This window comes from Dermacentor variabilis, chromosome 4, assembly GCF_050947875.1.
Source record: "Dermacentor variabilis isolate Ectoservices chromosome 4, ASM5094787v1, whole genome shotgun sequence".
In the NCBI taxonomy this organism is placed as follows: Eukaryota; Metazoa; Arthropoda; class Arachnida; order Ixodida; family Ixodidae; genus Dermacentor; species Dermacentor variabilis.
Window position 1 is genome coordinate 131,229,719 of NC_134571.1, and position 17,205 is coordinate 131,246,923.

The 17,205-nt window shown below is 42.9% G+C and overlaps 1 protein-coding gene across 3 annotated transcripts in view; it reads right to left on the reverse strand.

Annotated features, from left to right (window-relative positions):
- Nucleotides 1–735: 735 nt before the first annotated feature.
- LOC142579783 (NPC intracellular cholesterol transporter 1-like) overlaps nucleotides 736–17,205 on the reverse strand; it is a 330,403-nt gene continuing 313,933 nt past the window's right edge. For all 3 annotated transcript variants that reach the window (XM_075690348.1, XM_075690347.1, XM_075690349.1), the window contains 3 exons: nucleotides 15,697–15,856; nucleotides 6,398–6,545; nucleotides 736–3,608 (listed from right to left, as the gene is read on the reverse strand). In XM_075690348.1, coding sequence (XP_075546463.1) covers nucleotides 6,424–6,545; nucleotides 15,697–15,856 — 282 coding nt within the window. In that variant the 3' untranslated portion in view covers nucleotides 736–3,608; nucleotides 6,398–6,423. The remainder of the gene's footprint in view (nucleotides 3,609–6,397; nucleotides 6,546–15,696; nucleotides 15,857–17,205) is intronic.

A 17,205-nucleotide genomic window follows, 5' to 3' on the forward strand; every position in this document is an offset into this window, starting at 1 on the left:
GGAACCTTTTAAAGTCTTAGTCTTGTGGTGGTTCCCATCCCTGGGCACAGATACGTACCGCTACCAGCACCACCATGCATGTTGCCTGGGGAATGTGGTGGTGGTTCGGATCAAATAAATTGTTAGTTTCATACAAAAATTACCAGAGGGAACTGTGGCACGAAAATCATTCAGATACTATAGGAATGGTGGCTAGCGCATGAATTTGCCTAATCTGCATGCTTCTGGCTTCGAACATTATTGTCAAGTTCTTTGTTACTTTACCTTTCTAAATTTCAAAGCACTTCCAGTTTATAAACACAGCAAAAAAGCAATTAGTCTGCAGATTCATAACCGATGGGACTTTATGCACTGATGAAGATTTGTTAAAAAAAATTTTTTTTCAAACTTGCAATGTAGTTTGAATACAGGACTACGTCTAGACAAATCCTTGAACTAAATATCATTCCCACATTGGCCCCACTCGCAGATCCCTTAGGTACTACTTCTATAGCTTCCTTTAGTAGGTTTCGTAGAAAACAATACTCCAATCTCTAAAAGCAAGTGCTGGATATACTAAGACAAGCTCTGTGAAGGCAGCAGCACAACGTGCTGTCATGTACTTACACTAGAAGTCCAGCGTCACGAAAAGTTCATTTCACGCACAAGCTTTCTTTGTTACTGAATTTGCAGGAGAAACAAGGTAGACCACTATCTTTTTTTTCCAGCACAAAATAACACACACAACAATCGATGTACCACAAGACAACACATTTCATTTTTATTGGTCTTACTGTACAACTTGTTGTTCCAGAGCAGTGATGTGGGTATGAATGTTCCATGTCTCCACACACAACATGTGTACTAATCCTTCCTAGTGGTAACAACACACTATCACACATTCACATGAATGTTCAATAGGATCACAAGATCAAACTGTTTCCTCTATTTTTTTTTCATTGTTCTCTCTCATTTCTACAGAAATGCATGTTTGCCACAGACTGAGTTTCGCGGAAGGCAGCCACGTTAAAGAGAAGACAAAGCCTTAATGCCCACAATATTAACAAGAACTTTGAAAAAAAAAATTGTGAAGCATTAAGACAGTAAGAACAGGGGCCATGTGAACCTTCACTACTTCAGCTGGTGAGCATTGTTAATAAAACAAAGGGTTTGGAAACTTGGTTTTATAAATATGAGTGAAACAACTTCCCTTCTGCAACCACCAAAAGGCACGGGAAAGAAGAAGAGTCAGCATCTCTCCACACAAAATGTAGGTGAAACACCACATTTGAAGCACCATGGACTGATGGAAAGCCAGACACGCTTGACGCATAAATCTGCAAGCTTACGGGAAGTATGTGCAAATTTCTGTTAAATTCCCTACTAGAATTTAAAAATAAATAAGATGCGACTGCTTCATTTTTCACACCCCTTAGTAATTAAAAACAAAGAAGAGGAAGAAAGACTAGAATTGCTTCACACACTGCAGACAACACCACTCGGCAGACGACAATGCTCAGACAATACACACATCTGTGGGTCTGGTCACCGTGGAACGTTCAGTTTTTTGTTCATACAAGAAAAGTAAGAAAGGGGCCGACGAGGCACTGCCTTTTTGCTTGTGAGAAAGAAAAAGAGAAATAGTGCAAATCCAAGAAAAAAGAATAGGCTAGGACAGGGCACCATTGTGTTGCAAACTCACTTCAGACACTCGACCCCCAAACACTCACGAGCGCACCTCAACTCAAAGCTCTCCGCTAGACTCTACCGAATGGAGGCCAGCGCCACCTCCTTGTTTATGTGGTCACCGCACTTTGATAATGCACCTCGGAAACTCTGCAACTGAGATTTTGCAACCAACCAGTTCCAGTATCTACATGGGAGTGCTGGAGTGGAAAAGACGTCATCCAAGCAACTCTTCACTAAAGATTTCAGGGAGCACACCGAGCTTTTCAAAGAATGCTGAGGTCCACCTAGGAGTGTTACTCAAGACCAGTGAGCAAGCCTAGTCAAAAAGGGGCTTGTTATCACACTTAGTAGAGAAAAACAAGAGCAGAGAATTGAGCAGGTTCCTGAATTTGGGGGGCTGAACTCTCTTCCATCAAACATGACACACATACTCAAGTCCAAAAAAGAAAAATGGCTGAGCCTCAACAACATCAATAGTTTCGGATGCGCAGCCCATCTCATGACGCATAAGTGCGCACTTAAGTCATCGAGCCTCGCATTTCACACATGCGAGAGAAACATGCAAAGCCAATGTGGAATGTATAAAAGGAAAAAAAAAAAGAGAGAAAAGTGCATGGAGGTTGTGCCGACTCGGAAAAAGAACAAGGTATTGACAGTCAATGCACAATTGTGGACCTCCAATGCTTCTTTGCATACAGCTACATAAAATAACAATGGCGTTCACTTAAAACCAATTTACTGATCCTGCATGAGAACAAAGGTCGCAGTGCTGCCAGGACAGGCTGGCTTGAAACACGCCGCACACCACGGAGCAAGTCTCCCCTTGCAACAATTAACTAAGCAAGGCTTCAGCGTGGTTGCACGTGAGTAAATGATGCTACAAACCCTGTTCCCTGTGCACTATCATATCAGCACTTTCTTGCTCTAGTGAAAGAACACTCCCTACTTGCAATCTTGATTTGAAACATTCATTTAAAAAGTCTGTATAAGAAACAAACTACGAACAAGGGTGGCTGCTCCAAAATGTTGCCATGCGTAAAGATGTCAATGAATAGAAAGGGAAAAAAAAATAAAAGTAACGGACAGCCACATCTCATTAAAGTAATGTCAAGATTGATTCAGTAAATGTATACACATGCACAATGTGTTTCGCTTGGAGACACTCGCTGCAAGAATCTGCTGTCGATTCACACTACACCGCAAAATCCCCGCTGCAGAGCGCACTCTGCCGGTGATGCAAAACTGTTAGGACGAGCAAAGCAAGAACTCGGCGAACTTGCACGTGCGACGAGAGTAGCGATGCTTGTCGAACAATCGCACAGAAGGCTGGCCATCCCCCGACAACAATGCAGTCATCAGCACTGCAAGCTCGGCTGCAATGTACAGGGTAGCAACAGCAGCGCAACCTTAAAACAGGCATACCCATGGAAAAACAAAAGCCCTAGAGGAGTGCTCTAGCCATACTTAAAGAGTGCATCTTTGATGCTTTCCTGCATTTTCACTGTCACTACACAGTTCTCAAACACAAGCACACACACATGCAAACAGACACACACGGAGGGACAAGCAGACGTTTATGCAAGTTTTGCATCACCATAGGCAACCGCGCACCTAATCTCGTAGAGGGAGCACGAGATAGGGTAGCGATGAGGCAGTGCCCACAGGGGGACTGTATCACATGTACATATTACAGGGGAAAAAAAAAAGTAACAAAAAGAAGATGGGTGGGGTATAAAATAAAAGAGAGAGAGAAGGAGCCACATGCTAGCCATGTAACAGCCATATTTGGAAGTGCTGCGGTCATGCCATGAAGAAACGTGAGAAGTAAACTTGGAAGGACGACGCACTTCGCAGCCAAGAGTGGTTAACCAGTGGTTGGTCAGGGCTGCTGCTGGCAGTCATCTCCTTCCCCATTTCTCTTTGCGATGTAGGTCTGCACACTGCAATGCACAAAATACTCCTCATGAGAACACGCCACTGCGTCTTGAAGACAATGATGTCATTCAAGAGACCCTTCGAGGCATCAGAAAGTTAAGAGGCAAGCGTACAGGAGCTCAGCATCATTCATTATACACTGCAGAAAACTTAAGCCACTTCAGGGTCTGATTGTCTTATTGAAGGGATGTCCTTTGAATGAACACCTTATGTTGTTCATTGAAGGACTGACCTACGGCATTCCTTCAAAGGAAATCCTTTCAATATGGCGATTGGCCCTGGAATAGTTAATGTTTGCTGCAACAGGCAATAAATGATGCTGAGCCCCTAATGCGTACATCTAACCCTGTAATGGAAGTAATGGCCAACACATCATATATGCTATGCCAAGTTGTATAAATCGAAATTCTGATCTGACCCGGGAGACCTAACGCGCATCCTATAGTAGCAATTTTTAAATGCTGGAGTGAGTTTCCAATTGTGGACAGTTCAGCAAAAGCAATTTCCCCCAGTTATTTACTATACTAATTAAGTTTCACTTAAAATAGTATTTCATTGTTGTTTTTTGTAGAAACATACCCTTTATGGTCAGAAATAAAGGTGACCAAGTTTTAATTGTCCTTGATGTGGAACTTGTTCAGGCCCCCATTACACAGTTCTAAACAATAGTTCTGAGCAATATATTTCTAGGCATTAGCCTAGTTTCACATGTTAGTCCTACACATATGATCAGTGGCTTGTTTTAGAACAAGAAAAGTAAATAGTGACGTGCAGGCAGTGAACAATGCATAAAAATTAATATGGCAGTGGGGCAGTAAATACATACATCAGACAAAAGAGAAGAGGAGTGAAAGGTAGTGAAAAATGTAACTAAGTGTCAAGATGTCCAGCATTATCTGATGACAAGTGAAACCAAACTTGAGGCATAATCACATAGTTGAACCTCTTAAATAGCAGACCTTGGTGTAATGAAGCGTACAATTTAACCTTATTCTTTTTGTTTCCAGATCTCGGCTGTCCTGAAGACCAGGTATTTCTTACTACGCTTTAGTCAAGTAATTTTTCCATTGAAGTTTCGATGTAACAAACTCCTGGCGCATCATGCGAGTGTATTGAGGCCCTCAAATAAGCAAAAATGGCTGAGGTGGGCTTTGTCACTAGCATGTATCCTTTCATTTATTTATCACAATGGGCATTGTACATGAAGCAACTGTTAAAACTGCATTGCTGTAGCATCTGCTGCTTTGACATAAGGACTGGTGACGATCCTGCTGCACTCGACACTTGAGTGTGTAGGAAACATGGAGGACAGAAAAATTTGGAGGAAGCACCACGACACAATCTTGAAGCATTGGCCGAGGGAGGAGCCCTTTCTTCTTAAGGAATGCCTTTTTTAGCCACTGCATTACACAGAACTAGCCTGTGCGACATTGCAAATACAGTACTTGCAGAATGAAATGCAACAAACAGGGAGACTTCGAGTAGCGCACTTTGTACTTGCAAATTACTAGAGAGCATCGTGTCGTGTTGCTACGAGTCTGGTTGCTCAAACGGATGCAGGCTCCGATCTAAGTGTACGAGCCAAAATTACACTGATGCCGCACAAACTGCAGATGGTGAAAATGAAAATGTGCACATTACTTAGCCCCAAGTTGACATGTTTCATTCCATGAGACTGTACATGACAGCGTAAACAGACTAAGACGAGGCAAGAATGAGATGGCACGCAGCGCTGACTGAGAAATGTAAGTTAATTCCATCGTGTCCCTGGATAAGTACCGAAAGCAAAGTGAAATCAGTTTACGGAGCGCGACCTATGACACGAAAGGGAAGGGAAGCACACTTGAGAAAATGTAGAGTCGATGCATGCACAAAGCGAGTGGAAGGTCACCTTCCATAAACAAAGCAAGTGGAAGGTCACCTTCCAGCACAAAGCGAGTGGAAGGTCATCTTCCATGCACAAAGCGAGTGGAAGGTCATCTTCAATCGTTTTTTTTCTTTCATTATCTATGCACACTGCAAGCGCAAAGAAAGGCAAAGGCAGCCTTATCGGCTACGGAAGGGAAAGCAAACGTCGGCCTCCATTTCCCATGCGCTGATTTCACTGATTTGGTATAACACTATGTACCAAAGTATTCTGTAAAAGCAATCGCACTGCTTGTAACGAAATAATTGCATTTTGTTTCAAGCAATGCGGCTCTGTGACAGAAACAACTTGGGATCACTCCGGCCTGCGAACACTCAAGTGAACGATCATCTCGGTCAACCACTTTCGGGGATTGCAATCACTTTCGTGAGACAATGAGCCGGACATGCCGCCATCTATGGGCAACACCGTTCCAGGCACTGTGTCAAGACTGCGAACTTTGCACTCCCTGCGCACGGAACACTGTCGCCTTTAGACCCTGATGTGTACAGTGCCGATTTGGCAGCATGCAAAATCTCGCTAAAGTGATTGTGTCCTCAAAAGTGATTGAAGTGACCAAACGTACAACTCCAGGTCTCTGAAAACACTTAGGATCATCACGTCCCAAGCAAGCAAGGCAAGTAAGTAAATCATGCTACAAGAAGGATGTCCTATGCCAATCACCATTTCACATAAAGCCTGGTACTGCCTTAGAGCACAGAATGTGCCTTATTAGCATGCACAATTGCCAAATATCTGGCACTCGAGGTTCCACAAAGGGATGAACAGCAACAGGGCAACTAAAGCACAAACTGTTTTATTCAAGCAAAGGCAAAAAAAAGGCAAAGAAAAAAAAGTGAAATATAAGAAGCAGCACAGGGCACTTACATTTTAAATATGTAGCTAGAGCTTCCTTATGCGCTCACATTCTTTGGAGTATATTTGTCACTCTTGGGCCTGGTTATTGTGGGAGTCACCGTCGCCATCTCGTGGAGCTGAATGTGTTCTATTAACTTGTCCTTGTTCACTGGGGGACCTGTGCATGAAAAAGAAAAGAAAGGAGGGACTCTGTTTACAAAACAAAAAAGAAAATAAAGAATATGTCACGGCACAACCACATAATTCAATGCTTGCTCACATTGGACTGAAGTGCTCATTCATTTATCAGTCATGATTCTTGAACCTGTTCCGTAAATTTCACTGCATGAAGGATTTCAACACCTTCCCCTGAAATTTGGTTGTCATGTGCCCACAAAGCAACACTCTATTCAGAAGCAGCGATGTATGAAAATCAGCGCAGTGCGATGAGGTGCGCTCTCCAAATTGTAGAGAAGTACGCACAGCGCATATTGCACAACGCTCCGAACTCCAGCACATATCAATGCCTTTCGAGGCACTGTCTATTTATTAGCGGGTGGTTATGTTGCTTCCGAGCATCTGTTACTACGTACAGGGGCCACAGGCCGGCATGTGCTTCACTTTTCATTGCTTTGCATGGGCAGGGCTTAAGGGCTATTCGACTCAGAATCCAATATAGCCTTACTCTCTAAAAAAAGTTTACACCCATTAAGTGTAAACTTTCTTGTTTACACAGTGTTTTTGCTTACACAAAGTGCCACCTTGAGGTTGCATAATGGTCAAGCTTCGACAGACTGAGACATTGCGCTAAACGTTGTGCCAAGCTAATGTGAGAGCATCACCAGAAAGTGATCATTTGAGAATGTCTGCCAAGCTGCACTTGTACTTCGTACAACTCGACTCACTGCGCCCTCCTGGCTGTTATCGGACACACCCTCCCAGAGTAAATTTCACCCTACAAAAAAAACTAAACATAACAGTGCAAGAAAACATGGGCAAGAAACATGAGGTTGCATGGGCGTAGTTGGCAGTGCTACTGCCAACTACGCCCATGCAACCTTTCAGAACATTTCGACAGCAGCAAGTTGCCGAAGCTTGGCCAATGCAGACTACAATTTTGTGAAGTTGATGCCTGCTGTTTAGGCTTCTCTGCACTGCTGCATCACCTTTCTGTTTGGTATAACAAAAGTAAGCAAGGCACGCACAACTCGCGTACACAAGGCTTAAAAAAAGGAGTTGCTAGTGTTTACAATGCAAACAGAGAAGTCAAAAAGATGTCTTGGCATCTGAAAGTTGTAGTATGCTTGTGTTCACATACCAGCAACATTGAGAGTTACACAATTAAGTATTCAGCATGCATCCCGCTACTGTAACCAATTGGAGCTTTCCTGAAGTGGCACAGTAGGCCTTGAAGGACGCCATTAAGATAGGGCTCCAAACTGATTCCAACAACCTAGGGGTTCTTGTAATATGCACACAGCGCTGAATACATGAGCATTCTCCCATTTTCCTTACTCTCAGCTACTAAGCCACCGAATTGGACTTCTACACAATACTTGTAAGTTATATGTACAACCTATGTCTCCAAGCACTTAACCACAATGACGGGTGCATGTCTGGCAGTTATAATTAACCCTTTCAGACGCTACTTCATCCTGTTGATTGAAAACTTGCTTTCACCACATTTCTTAAAAAGCACTTAATGAAATGCAGCTTGAAAAGCACTTATTCAGCCACTTGAAAACTATGTCTGGTGCTTGACACTGCGAAAAACAACAAAAGAGCTGAACCCACTACATACAACACACTGACACTACGTAAGAACACCCAACCGTCTACCTTCCCACTGAATTTGCTAAAAAATTTTGTACATTTTATTCAAAGTTGTAGCACCATTCTAATCAGAAGTGTTTCAAGATGTAAGGGACACATTTTAAATGCAACTACTTTTATCATTGCTTTTGCTGTTGATGCACTGTCTTCATGCACATAACTGTGTACACAGCGCCTGAAAGGGTTAGCAGTGTGTAAATACGAAGTTTGTTAAAAGAGAATTTATTGAATGCATAATTAGGGGAGGCATGAATATTAAACTAACCACCAATTTAGACTCTTCATGGCTTTTCCAAGTTCTCCGGAGCACTTGTGTCATTTAACCATGACAACAGGTGCTTGCCAGGCATTTATCATCATTATCGCAACCATCATATTTGTGTTCACTGCAGGACGAAGGCCTGTCCCAGCGATCTCCAACTAGATAAACATACTCTTGCACAGATTACAGTTTCTCAATTTGTTGCAGTTCATCCTCATTGTTTCTGAACAGGACAATGTCATCTGCAAACTGTAGCTTGGATATTTGCCGTTGAACCTCACTCAATCTAAGCATGCAGTGAATAGCATAGGAGAGATTGTGTCTCATTGCCAGACCCCTTTCTTGATCAATATTTTTTTTTTTTTTTAGAATTAACGTACCTGCGGAGTCTCTATAGATATTCAGGTACCTACACTTCCTTTACTCCTCGGCTATATTGCAATTTTGGGGCGCAATAAAAAATGGGCGCAAACATCCAGTTTTTCAAATGCGAATCTACTAGGAAAGCCTAATCGGGGGTGTATGGATATACAATTTATGGAATAGGATTTAAATATGAATGCTTAGCTTGGAATATCACACTGAATGTACCGTATTGAATATCAAAGTTGCTTTGAGCCATTCAGTAAGAAACAGAGAAACATTTATTAAAATGAAAGGAAACTCCAGAGTCCTTCAATGGACCCTAGGCATGGTAGTTTGAGTTCTTAGTCTAGGACCTCGTGAGCACTGGCCACCCTGTGCTCTCATTAATGTCGCTGTCAACATTTTCCTGTCTGCGTTATTCTCATCGATAGCCCGCTACCAACGATTACAAATTCGTTTTTTGCCGCCTCCCGAGCACTCCTGGACAGCTAGAGTCATTTCTTAAGTTATTTAGGAGCTGTTCAGTCAGTTTTGGTTTTTCTTTTTCCGCTGCACCCGGATTTTTAAAGTGCCTCCAGAGAAGGGGCGTAGCCGGCATGATGAACGCTTGTAGTTACCAAGATGACGAAGATGAAGATGACGATGATGATGAAGACGCCGCGCACTGCTCATGCATGGTAATGTCGCATTTGTACCAATTTAATGCACCTGGGCACAAGTTCTTGGACCTTGGAAGATGCACTGATGTGCAAGACAACTTTGATTCGTCACATTTTCGAATGCAGTTTCGCTTTTTTCACCAAACCATTTCAAAGCTGTCGTGTGCTGATATAAAGGTATCCTGTGTGTTCTAAAGGTCCCATTTCTTACGGTGTTAACAATCTTCGGTCAGGATAGTTTGTCAGCAGCGGAGCAGCGAGTCAAGTATCGCGCAAAAAGACAGCTGGGAGTTGACCTTGGAATCACACTAGGGCTAGTTACTAGTGTTAACATTTTTTTTGTCTCAAGAAATGTTTTACAAAGAAACATGCCATTGGCTGGAATGTTGCATATGCCGTTTGTGTTAAAAATTTATACTCTCAACCTTTTTTAAAGGTTCTTATGTGCGACGCAACAATGACATGTTTATATAACTATATTTTTGTTAAGATATCTCTTTTTTTCTTTAAATTTTTTCAACATGTTTAAACATAGTACCGTGGGAAAGCAAATTTCTTCTTGATATACACATTAACCGTTTCAGGGTCAATGACGTAAATATACGATGCCGCAAACAAGTTCAACATGGTCGATGCTGTATATTTACGGTGCCGTCTGTACATTTAAAAAGCGCGACAATTCCCTAACTTTTTTCTTTTCTGTCATCTGCCGGCCCTATGTGGGAATACAGGGAATTTTTTTCACATGCCTCCGTCTCTCGGTTTTTGTTGCATGATCTGTTTTAGAGCTTGTTTGCTCCCGCACGTCTATGTACTACCGCTCACGCATTGGCGCGCACGCGGGCGGGCGGTGGTTTGGGTTTTGTTCCAGGGGTGGTTTTGGCTTCTTGCGCTTGCAAAACTGATGGCTATCTCGTTATTAATCGCTCAAAGGGCGACCACTTGTTTCTCGCTCGTTTAGTGCTCACAGGGTGCGCATGGGAAGGATACCGCCATGCATGCTTTCCGTTGCTCTTATTTTTTTTAGACTTGCAAAACCTAATTGCCTCTGGTTGGCGATAAGATGAAGATTAGCGGAAGTTTGTCACATGCTTTGCTTTTTTGACGGGCACACAACCACACAGTTTTTTTGAGTGAGTGCATCTATGCAGTTCGATTACGCTATGGATGTACATATTAGTGTAAGAGCAGGAAGATTTGAGTCTTGCGAAATATTCTCGTGTGCGCATTTTCAAAGCCTTGAACAATGTGTATAACAATGCATCAAATTTTCAATTCTTAAAAGTTTACTTCCTTTTTTATTGTTATTCATGAATGAAGAGTACATATACACCAATGCAAAATATTTTTTTCTCACTTTACGTTCACCCTAGGAAAATTACGGTAAATTTTTTCGAAACAAGTCCGTACGAAATAAGTCCCTAAGAAGAATTGGAATTTGAAATTTAAAAAAATCGACCCTGGGCGGTCGCATATGGCGAAAAAAATCTACCCTCAAAGGGTTAAGTATCAAGCATACTCTGCAATACAAAAAAAGTGTTTATTAGACTAGTCAAATACTGCTGTTTTTCCCCAAGGGCAGGAAAAGTGTTTAACAACACTGAATAAATTTACACACCCTGTTTGGGCCTAGTGACACACTCACTGTTCTACTGCAACAAATGTTCCTACATTGAAAGCATTAGGCAGTGCACTTAATTGTTATGTGACCTGCTTGTGATGTGACAGGCCATGAACTGCAGACGGTGCTGTAAAGGTGACAGTAATTGTGCGAGGTAAAAGCGGTGCTAGCATCCCACTGAAAACAGGCGGTGGAAGGCGCATCGCCATCACCATCGCTTGAAAAGGCTTTGTGGGCACAGCGGGAACGCTTAGCGGTTTTTCTTTTAACTTTATTGTGTTTTCCGTGAGGCGCGTGCTGGACCCCTACAGAAGGGTTAGCGCTTCCTTCACTTTCATTCACCGTGACGTGTTCGGCCGGCTCGTTGTTGACTGGGCTATCGGCAGAGGCGCTCGGGAGCGAGCGTGACCTTTTTTGGTCGTGAACACGCTTGCCATGCTGACGTCTTCGTCGTACCGTGGACTTTGGCTGGTCCTCACCGTTGTTCTGGAGACGTTGTGCGCTTGTTCTTTCAGTAGTTTCAGGCTTTTCAGTCTCCGATTTAACATTATCGACTCCCACGGCAGTTTCGGAAAGAGCAAGAGAATTCTCAGTCTCCGATTTAACATTGTCCGCCCTCGTGCCCTCTTCTATCGGGAGGGGGGGGGGGGGGCGCTTTGAAGGACTAGGCTGGGTTTGCTGCGTGTGGTCTCCAATGTGGCTGTCGAAGTGCGGCGGTGCCGGGAGCAGCCTGGTTCATCTGTTCTGGCGTCTGCGATTGCACCCTGCCACGTGAATGCAAGCTCGCTGTCACATGACCCTTTTTTTGCTCGTGACTGTATTTGTCGTGTGAACATGCTTGCCGACAGCTCACCCTAATTACGCTATTATAACCACTATCACCCGTCATGACAACAGCGCATGAAGCGGAACAAAACAGGGCATGCAGTTGCTAATTAGTATGTCTTGTGGCGGAAAAGACGCTTGAACAAGCGCTATCTTTCCTGTGTGTTCGTTTCCTTACATGTTCTCGCATTTTTCCCACAGTAGAACTGACTTGTCTCGTGCCTTTTCATACAAGAAGTAACAGGCCGCTGTTAGAGAGAAACGCAAGAACTGTACCTGCTCGAGCTCAGCCAGCAACAACAATTAACGATACCCAAAGTGGCCATGCTGCTGCTGCTGTTATGAAAACCAAGAACATGGTTTTCAAATGCGAGATACGGTATTCAAAATTTTCAATACTTGCCCACGCTTACCCAAAATCATTATAATTCCTTGCACGAATATTATATAACTTGTTTTCTATGGGGAACCGTTTGCCTGAACATGGGGAGACTTAGAAGCTACACTCCGCAAGTTTGTCGCTCACACAAAATATCGCAAATAAAAACCGGTCATGCAGTTCCAATAATGAAAAGAGAGAACTGCAATCTGCCTCGAGTCTGAAACAGTGAATGTGAGTGTTTATTTACAATGCTATAAAACATCACTAAGAAACCGCAAATTTAACTTCACTTCACAACCAACAGTCTTCGCCTTGCACGCGTTGAAACGGGAGAGGCTGTAAAAGACGAATATGACAAAACATTATGCCCAGCCTAAGGCAGAGCATGGCCTGAACACATGGTGGATCATATGTTCGGCACGTTTCGCAACATGCTGTCGCATCTATTTCTTCAATTTAAATAAATATATGCTGTTAGCTCTGCCAGTTACAGGCAGACTTCTGTCAAACACATACTGATTTCTCAGAACCTGTAAAGAGAAAGCACCAATTTGCGGTTTGAACACTTCTCAGTGACCCGACCAGAAGTGACCTCATAATTACATTAACGTAAGGTACAGTGAAACAACATGCAGATGGAATGCTGGGCCTAACACTCAAGCCAAACGTTAAGGGCTTTTGTTAAGAGCTTGAAGACTAACTTTCCATGTAAGAAGTCACCTTTCATATCTATAATTTTTTCTGTTACGCTGCGATTTGCCTTACTAACATGAGATATGCTAAAACCTTGTTAGTCCTTGTAATCAATTCTGTATTTTGTTAGCACATCTTTTACTATGTACTACGGTAGAACTTTGTTAATTTGAACTCCAAGAGGACTGGAAGTTCGTTCGAATAAAACGGAGTTCTAACTACAGAGAACCCCTTTAAGTATAGCACCCGACCAATTCTGTGGTACAACATGCAAAACCAAAATCATCCTGGACTAGCCCTGAAAGAAGTATATTTCTTCCATTAGCACGTCACAGCAGGTGCTGGAAGAAGCCTAGGTTGTACATAAAGTTCGAGTGTGTTATGATTGCGCCTCCTTCCTCATCTGCTGTAGGTGAGAGGGAAACGCGCAAAGGTGAGCCGAGAAGGATGGTAGCTTGATGTGCGCAGTCCTCCCACGTGCCCAGCATTGGAGACGACTGGCTCTAGCGTGCACTTGGAGGGGGTCTTAGATGAGGTAATGTGATCAAGCATGCTCTAAAGAACAAGGGTGGGAGGGGGGCATCGACGCACTGGACCTCCTCCTTTGCCTCATGCTTATCTGAAAATCAGTCCATGGGAGCGAGAAATTTTGTTCGAAATAACCATTGTGCTGTTTTAGGAGTCCAAACACGCGGGACTTTTTCTCCATTCAATTACACAGGACCTTGCTGGGACGAAAAAGGCAGTTGGTATTATCCGCAAACCTGAATTAAGAGATTTTGAATCACAATTGTTTTTGCACAGAAGGTCCTGCTACAGTCGTCCACTGTGGGACCTCCTTCTGTATACTAAATACATGTAACATCACAACTTTGAATAAAGAATTCCGATTCTGACAAGTCAAGTTGGTCACTCTCGTTTCTTTACTCGGATACTAATCAGCCGTTTCTCCTAGCACCACACAACCTTGTAAGACACTGAACGAAGCCTGTGCACTCGTTAATGCAACCAAGATGTGTTCCGCAAGAGCACAAGAATGGAAAAGACAATGCCGAGCAGAATAGTCTAAGCAAAACGACCGCAACTTGTGTATTTTAATGGTAAAAAAAAAAGCAAGACTAACTTGTTATAACAAGTTCTTCACCAAAGGTCCAGGGGGGCCAGATTTTGTTTATCCATGAGGGGAGACACTCCTCGAAACTACCTTTTCTTTATTACTTGTACTAGAGGTTTCAAAATTCAGCCGATTATAGAGTTTTCTATGCAGACTTCAAATATGTCATTACCCTTTGTATAGCTATTACAGTTTCTGAATCATGTGGTGCACAATGGCAAAATATAGCCATCTTTAGGGCACTTTTTCATGCACTTAATTTTCACAAGAAGCATCGTGCTGTAGGTTGTTTAGCTCTTTGTAGAGCACAAAGCGCCGATATCAAGCCAAACAGTGTGTGCAATTGCTGAAACTATGCAAAAAGATTTGAGCATTTCAACAAACTTTTTTTCATGATTCCCTCAAATATAACCTTGTACTTCTGCAATTACTGCTTGGAGATATGGCAATTTGAAGTAGGTATCCGCACTGTACATATCTTCAGGAGTATGTATGCCAAATTTTGTTAGCATATGATATTTATAAATGTACAACATTATTTTCATGTGATTGTGGAAAAAATTTGTGTCCTAACTTTTTTTTTATAGTTGCAGCAATTGTAGATGCTGTTCGAATAGATATTGGCACTTAGCAGTCTAGAAAGAGCTAAATAAGCTACAGTGCAATGCTTTGTACGAAAACTCATTAAACAATAAAGTGCCCGCACAATCACTTCATGTTGCCATTGTGTAGGACGTAACTCGAGAACTATAGCGGCTACACAGAAACTAATGACAATCTATCATGCTCATGTTTAAATCTAATATTTTCCTTCTGCGCACACACTACTTGTTTTTTTAATTACTGAAATGTATTACTTCCCTATTGTATACACACATTTTTTTAAGTTGACCTGTACCCTCCTGTGTAATAACATGTGAGCAGCCGCTGCCTCCCGCTGCCTTTCATGGGTTTTTGGGCTGGTCAAGTTCCCTGCACGCAACTTTTTACCCAGAACCCCACCATAGAATTCGTTTTATGGGGAATAAAGCCATTCATTCATACTTGAAATCTGTTTATAATGCTCTAAAAGTGGGTGGATTTTCAAATCACCAGTGCAAATATCTGAAGAAATATTCTTTTTTTTTTTTGAGGAGCGTCTTCCCTTAAAATGGTGTTACTTAGGCGAGCTGCCCCATCCAGGCAAGGCTAGCCTCCTTTCCTTGAAGCTTGGAGCCAAATGCCTTGGGGCATACGAGGCTCAGACGCAAATCGGGGGTCACACAATGGAACGATTACTTTAACACACACATGGGGCCGTCTTCCTGTCGGCGTTGCTTTCACCTGTTGTAGAGAGCATGTTCTTTGTAAGCTTTTGCATAGCGACAACAGTTCAGTGCACTGACAAGGTGACTAGTTCAAACACTGCGGCATCGAGGAATGCCCTTTGTTGCGTTGCACAAAAGCGTGGTACGTCCACGAGTGATCGTGCAAGAACGCGCCCCTCCCGCCTCTCTGCCCTCGCACTGAATGCAAGAGGCAAGGACGTGGGTGCGATTAAGCGGCAGAGAGAGATGAAGAGTTGTCGTACTGACCCAGGATGCTGAGGAACACGGGCAGGAAGATGAGGCTGTGCAGGGTGCCAAACGCGATGATCCCCAGGTACATACGGAAGTAGAACACCTGGAAGATCTGCGACTTGGCAAACGCCAGCACCAGTATCCCGCAGTCTGTCAGCGTGATGCCTGACAGAATCTGAAATGGCACAACAAGCACCAATAGGCACAGATGGACTTCTGTAGACGCCACACGAGCACTTGGAGAGTAGACCCTCGTTACCATGTAGTCGTAAAACCGAGGAAAGATTCAGACACAAGGAGAGCCGAGATGAGTGAATAATTTCAGTGTGCGAGCCGTGCATTGCAAGTCTGGAACCTTATAATATATAATCCGTGATCCTGCAGCTGCTATCTTCACTTGAAAACTCAATGTATCCTGTTTCACGCCATGCCAATGCAATTCAACAGCTCTGCAGCGCTGACATGTCATCATACTGACTATGTTGAACACATTTAGTATGTGTGCAGGTCACTGAGAATCGCACTGTCGCTCGTCATTCATCACAGAGCTGCCAATGCTGACAAAAACTTCAAAGGAAGCGTTGCCAAGGGAGGGTCAAAAATCAATTTCTTCGACAAGAGATAGCATCGCCTGAACGAGATCCTCGTCTGTGCTTATCAAGATAAGTTTCTTCCTGCAGTTCTACAGTTTCACTCCCTTGATGCACATTTGTCTCACATTTCCTCTGGTTCCAAAGGACAAAAAAAAAAAAAACGTAGTCCAATGTTAATAATGACATTGCTGCAACCATGACATTTACTGCCTTTTTGTTTGTTGTGACAGTGTGTCATTTTTGTGGGTTTAGGTTTAATCAAGGGCAGGGTTACCCAAACCTTTCCTGGTCAACCAAGATTTTAATATTGTATGCAGAATTTGCCAGTAAAGGTCTCCGTGATAATGGGATTAAAAAAAAATACAAGGCAACAATGGGAGACACTTTCCCACTGAAAATATTCAGAACTGGCCAAGTTTTGAAACGCCAATTACAAGTTAGCAAGTATTTACCACACAGTAGCCTCCGTGATAATGGGATTAAAAAAAAATACAAGGCAACAATGGGAGACACTTTCCCACTGAAAATATTCAGAACTGGCCAAGTTTTGAAACGCCAATTACAAGTTAGCAAGTATTTACCACACAGTAGCCTACATGCAGGCCTCTCTTAATAAAAGCCTGTCAAAAGACTTACACCATTCTTGACGTTCATTGTAGGTAGCACGCATGGCAGAGCTTTCTTTTCTAAAAGCAGGTTGTACCATAGTGGTGACACACAGTGCTACAGCTCTGTTGCAGAGAAATCAACCTAATTTATATTGGGGCCTCCACAGACAGCACACACTTTGGCTACACTGTAAACAAAACAGGCAAGCAGTGATTACAAACATGGTACACTACATTACCATGCAAAATGCTGCCTGTGTGCAAAACTGAGTGGAAACCAGCCAGCCGTATAGCTGCGAGGGTCCTGCGTACCCAACGCTCCT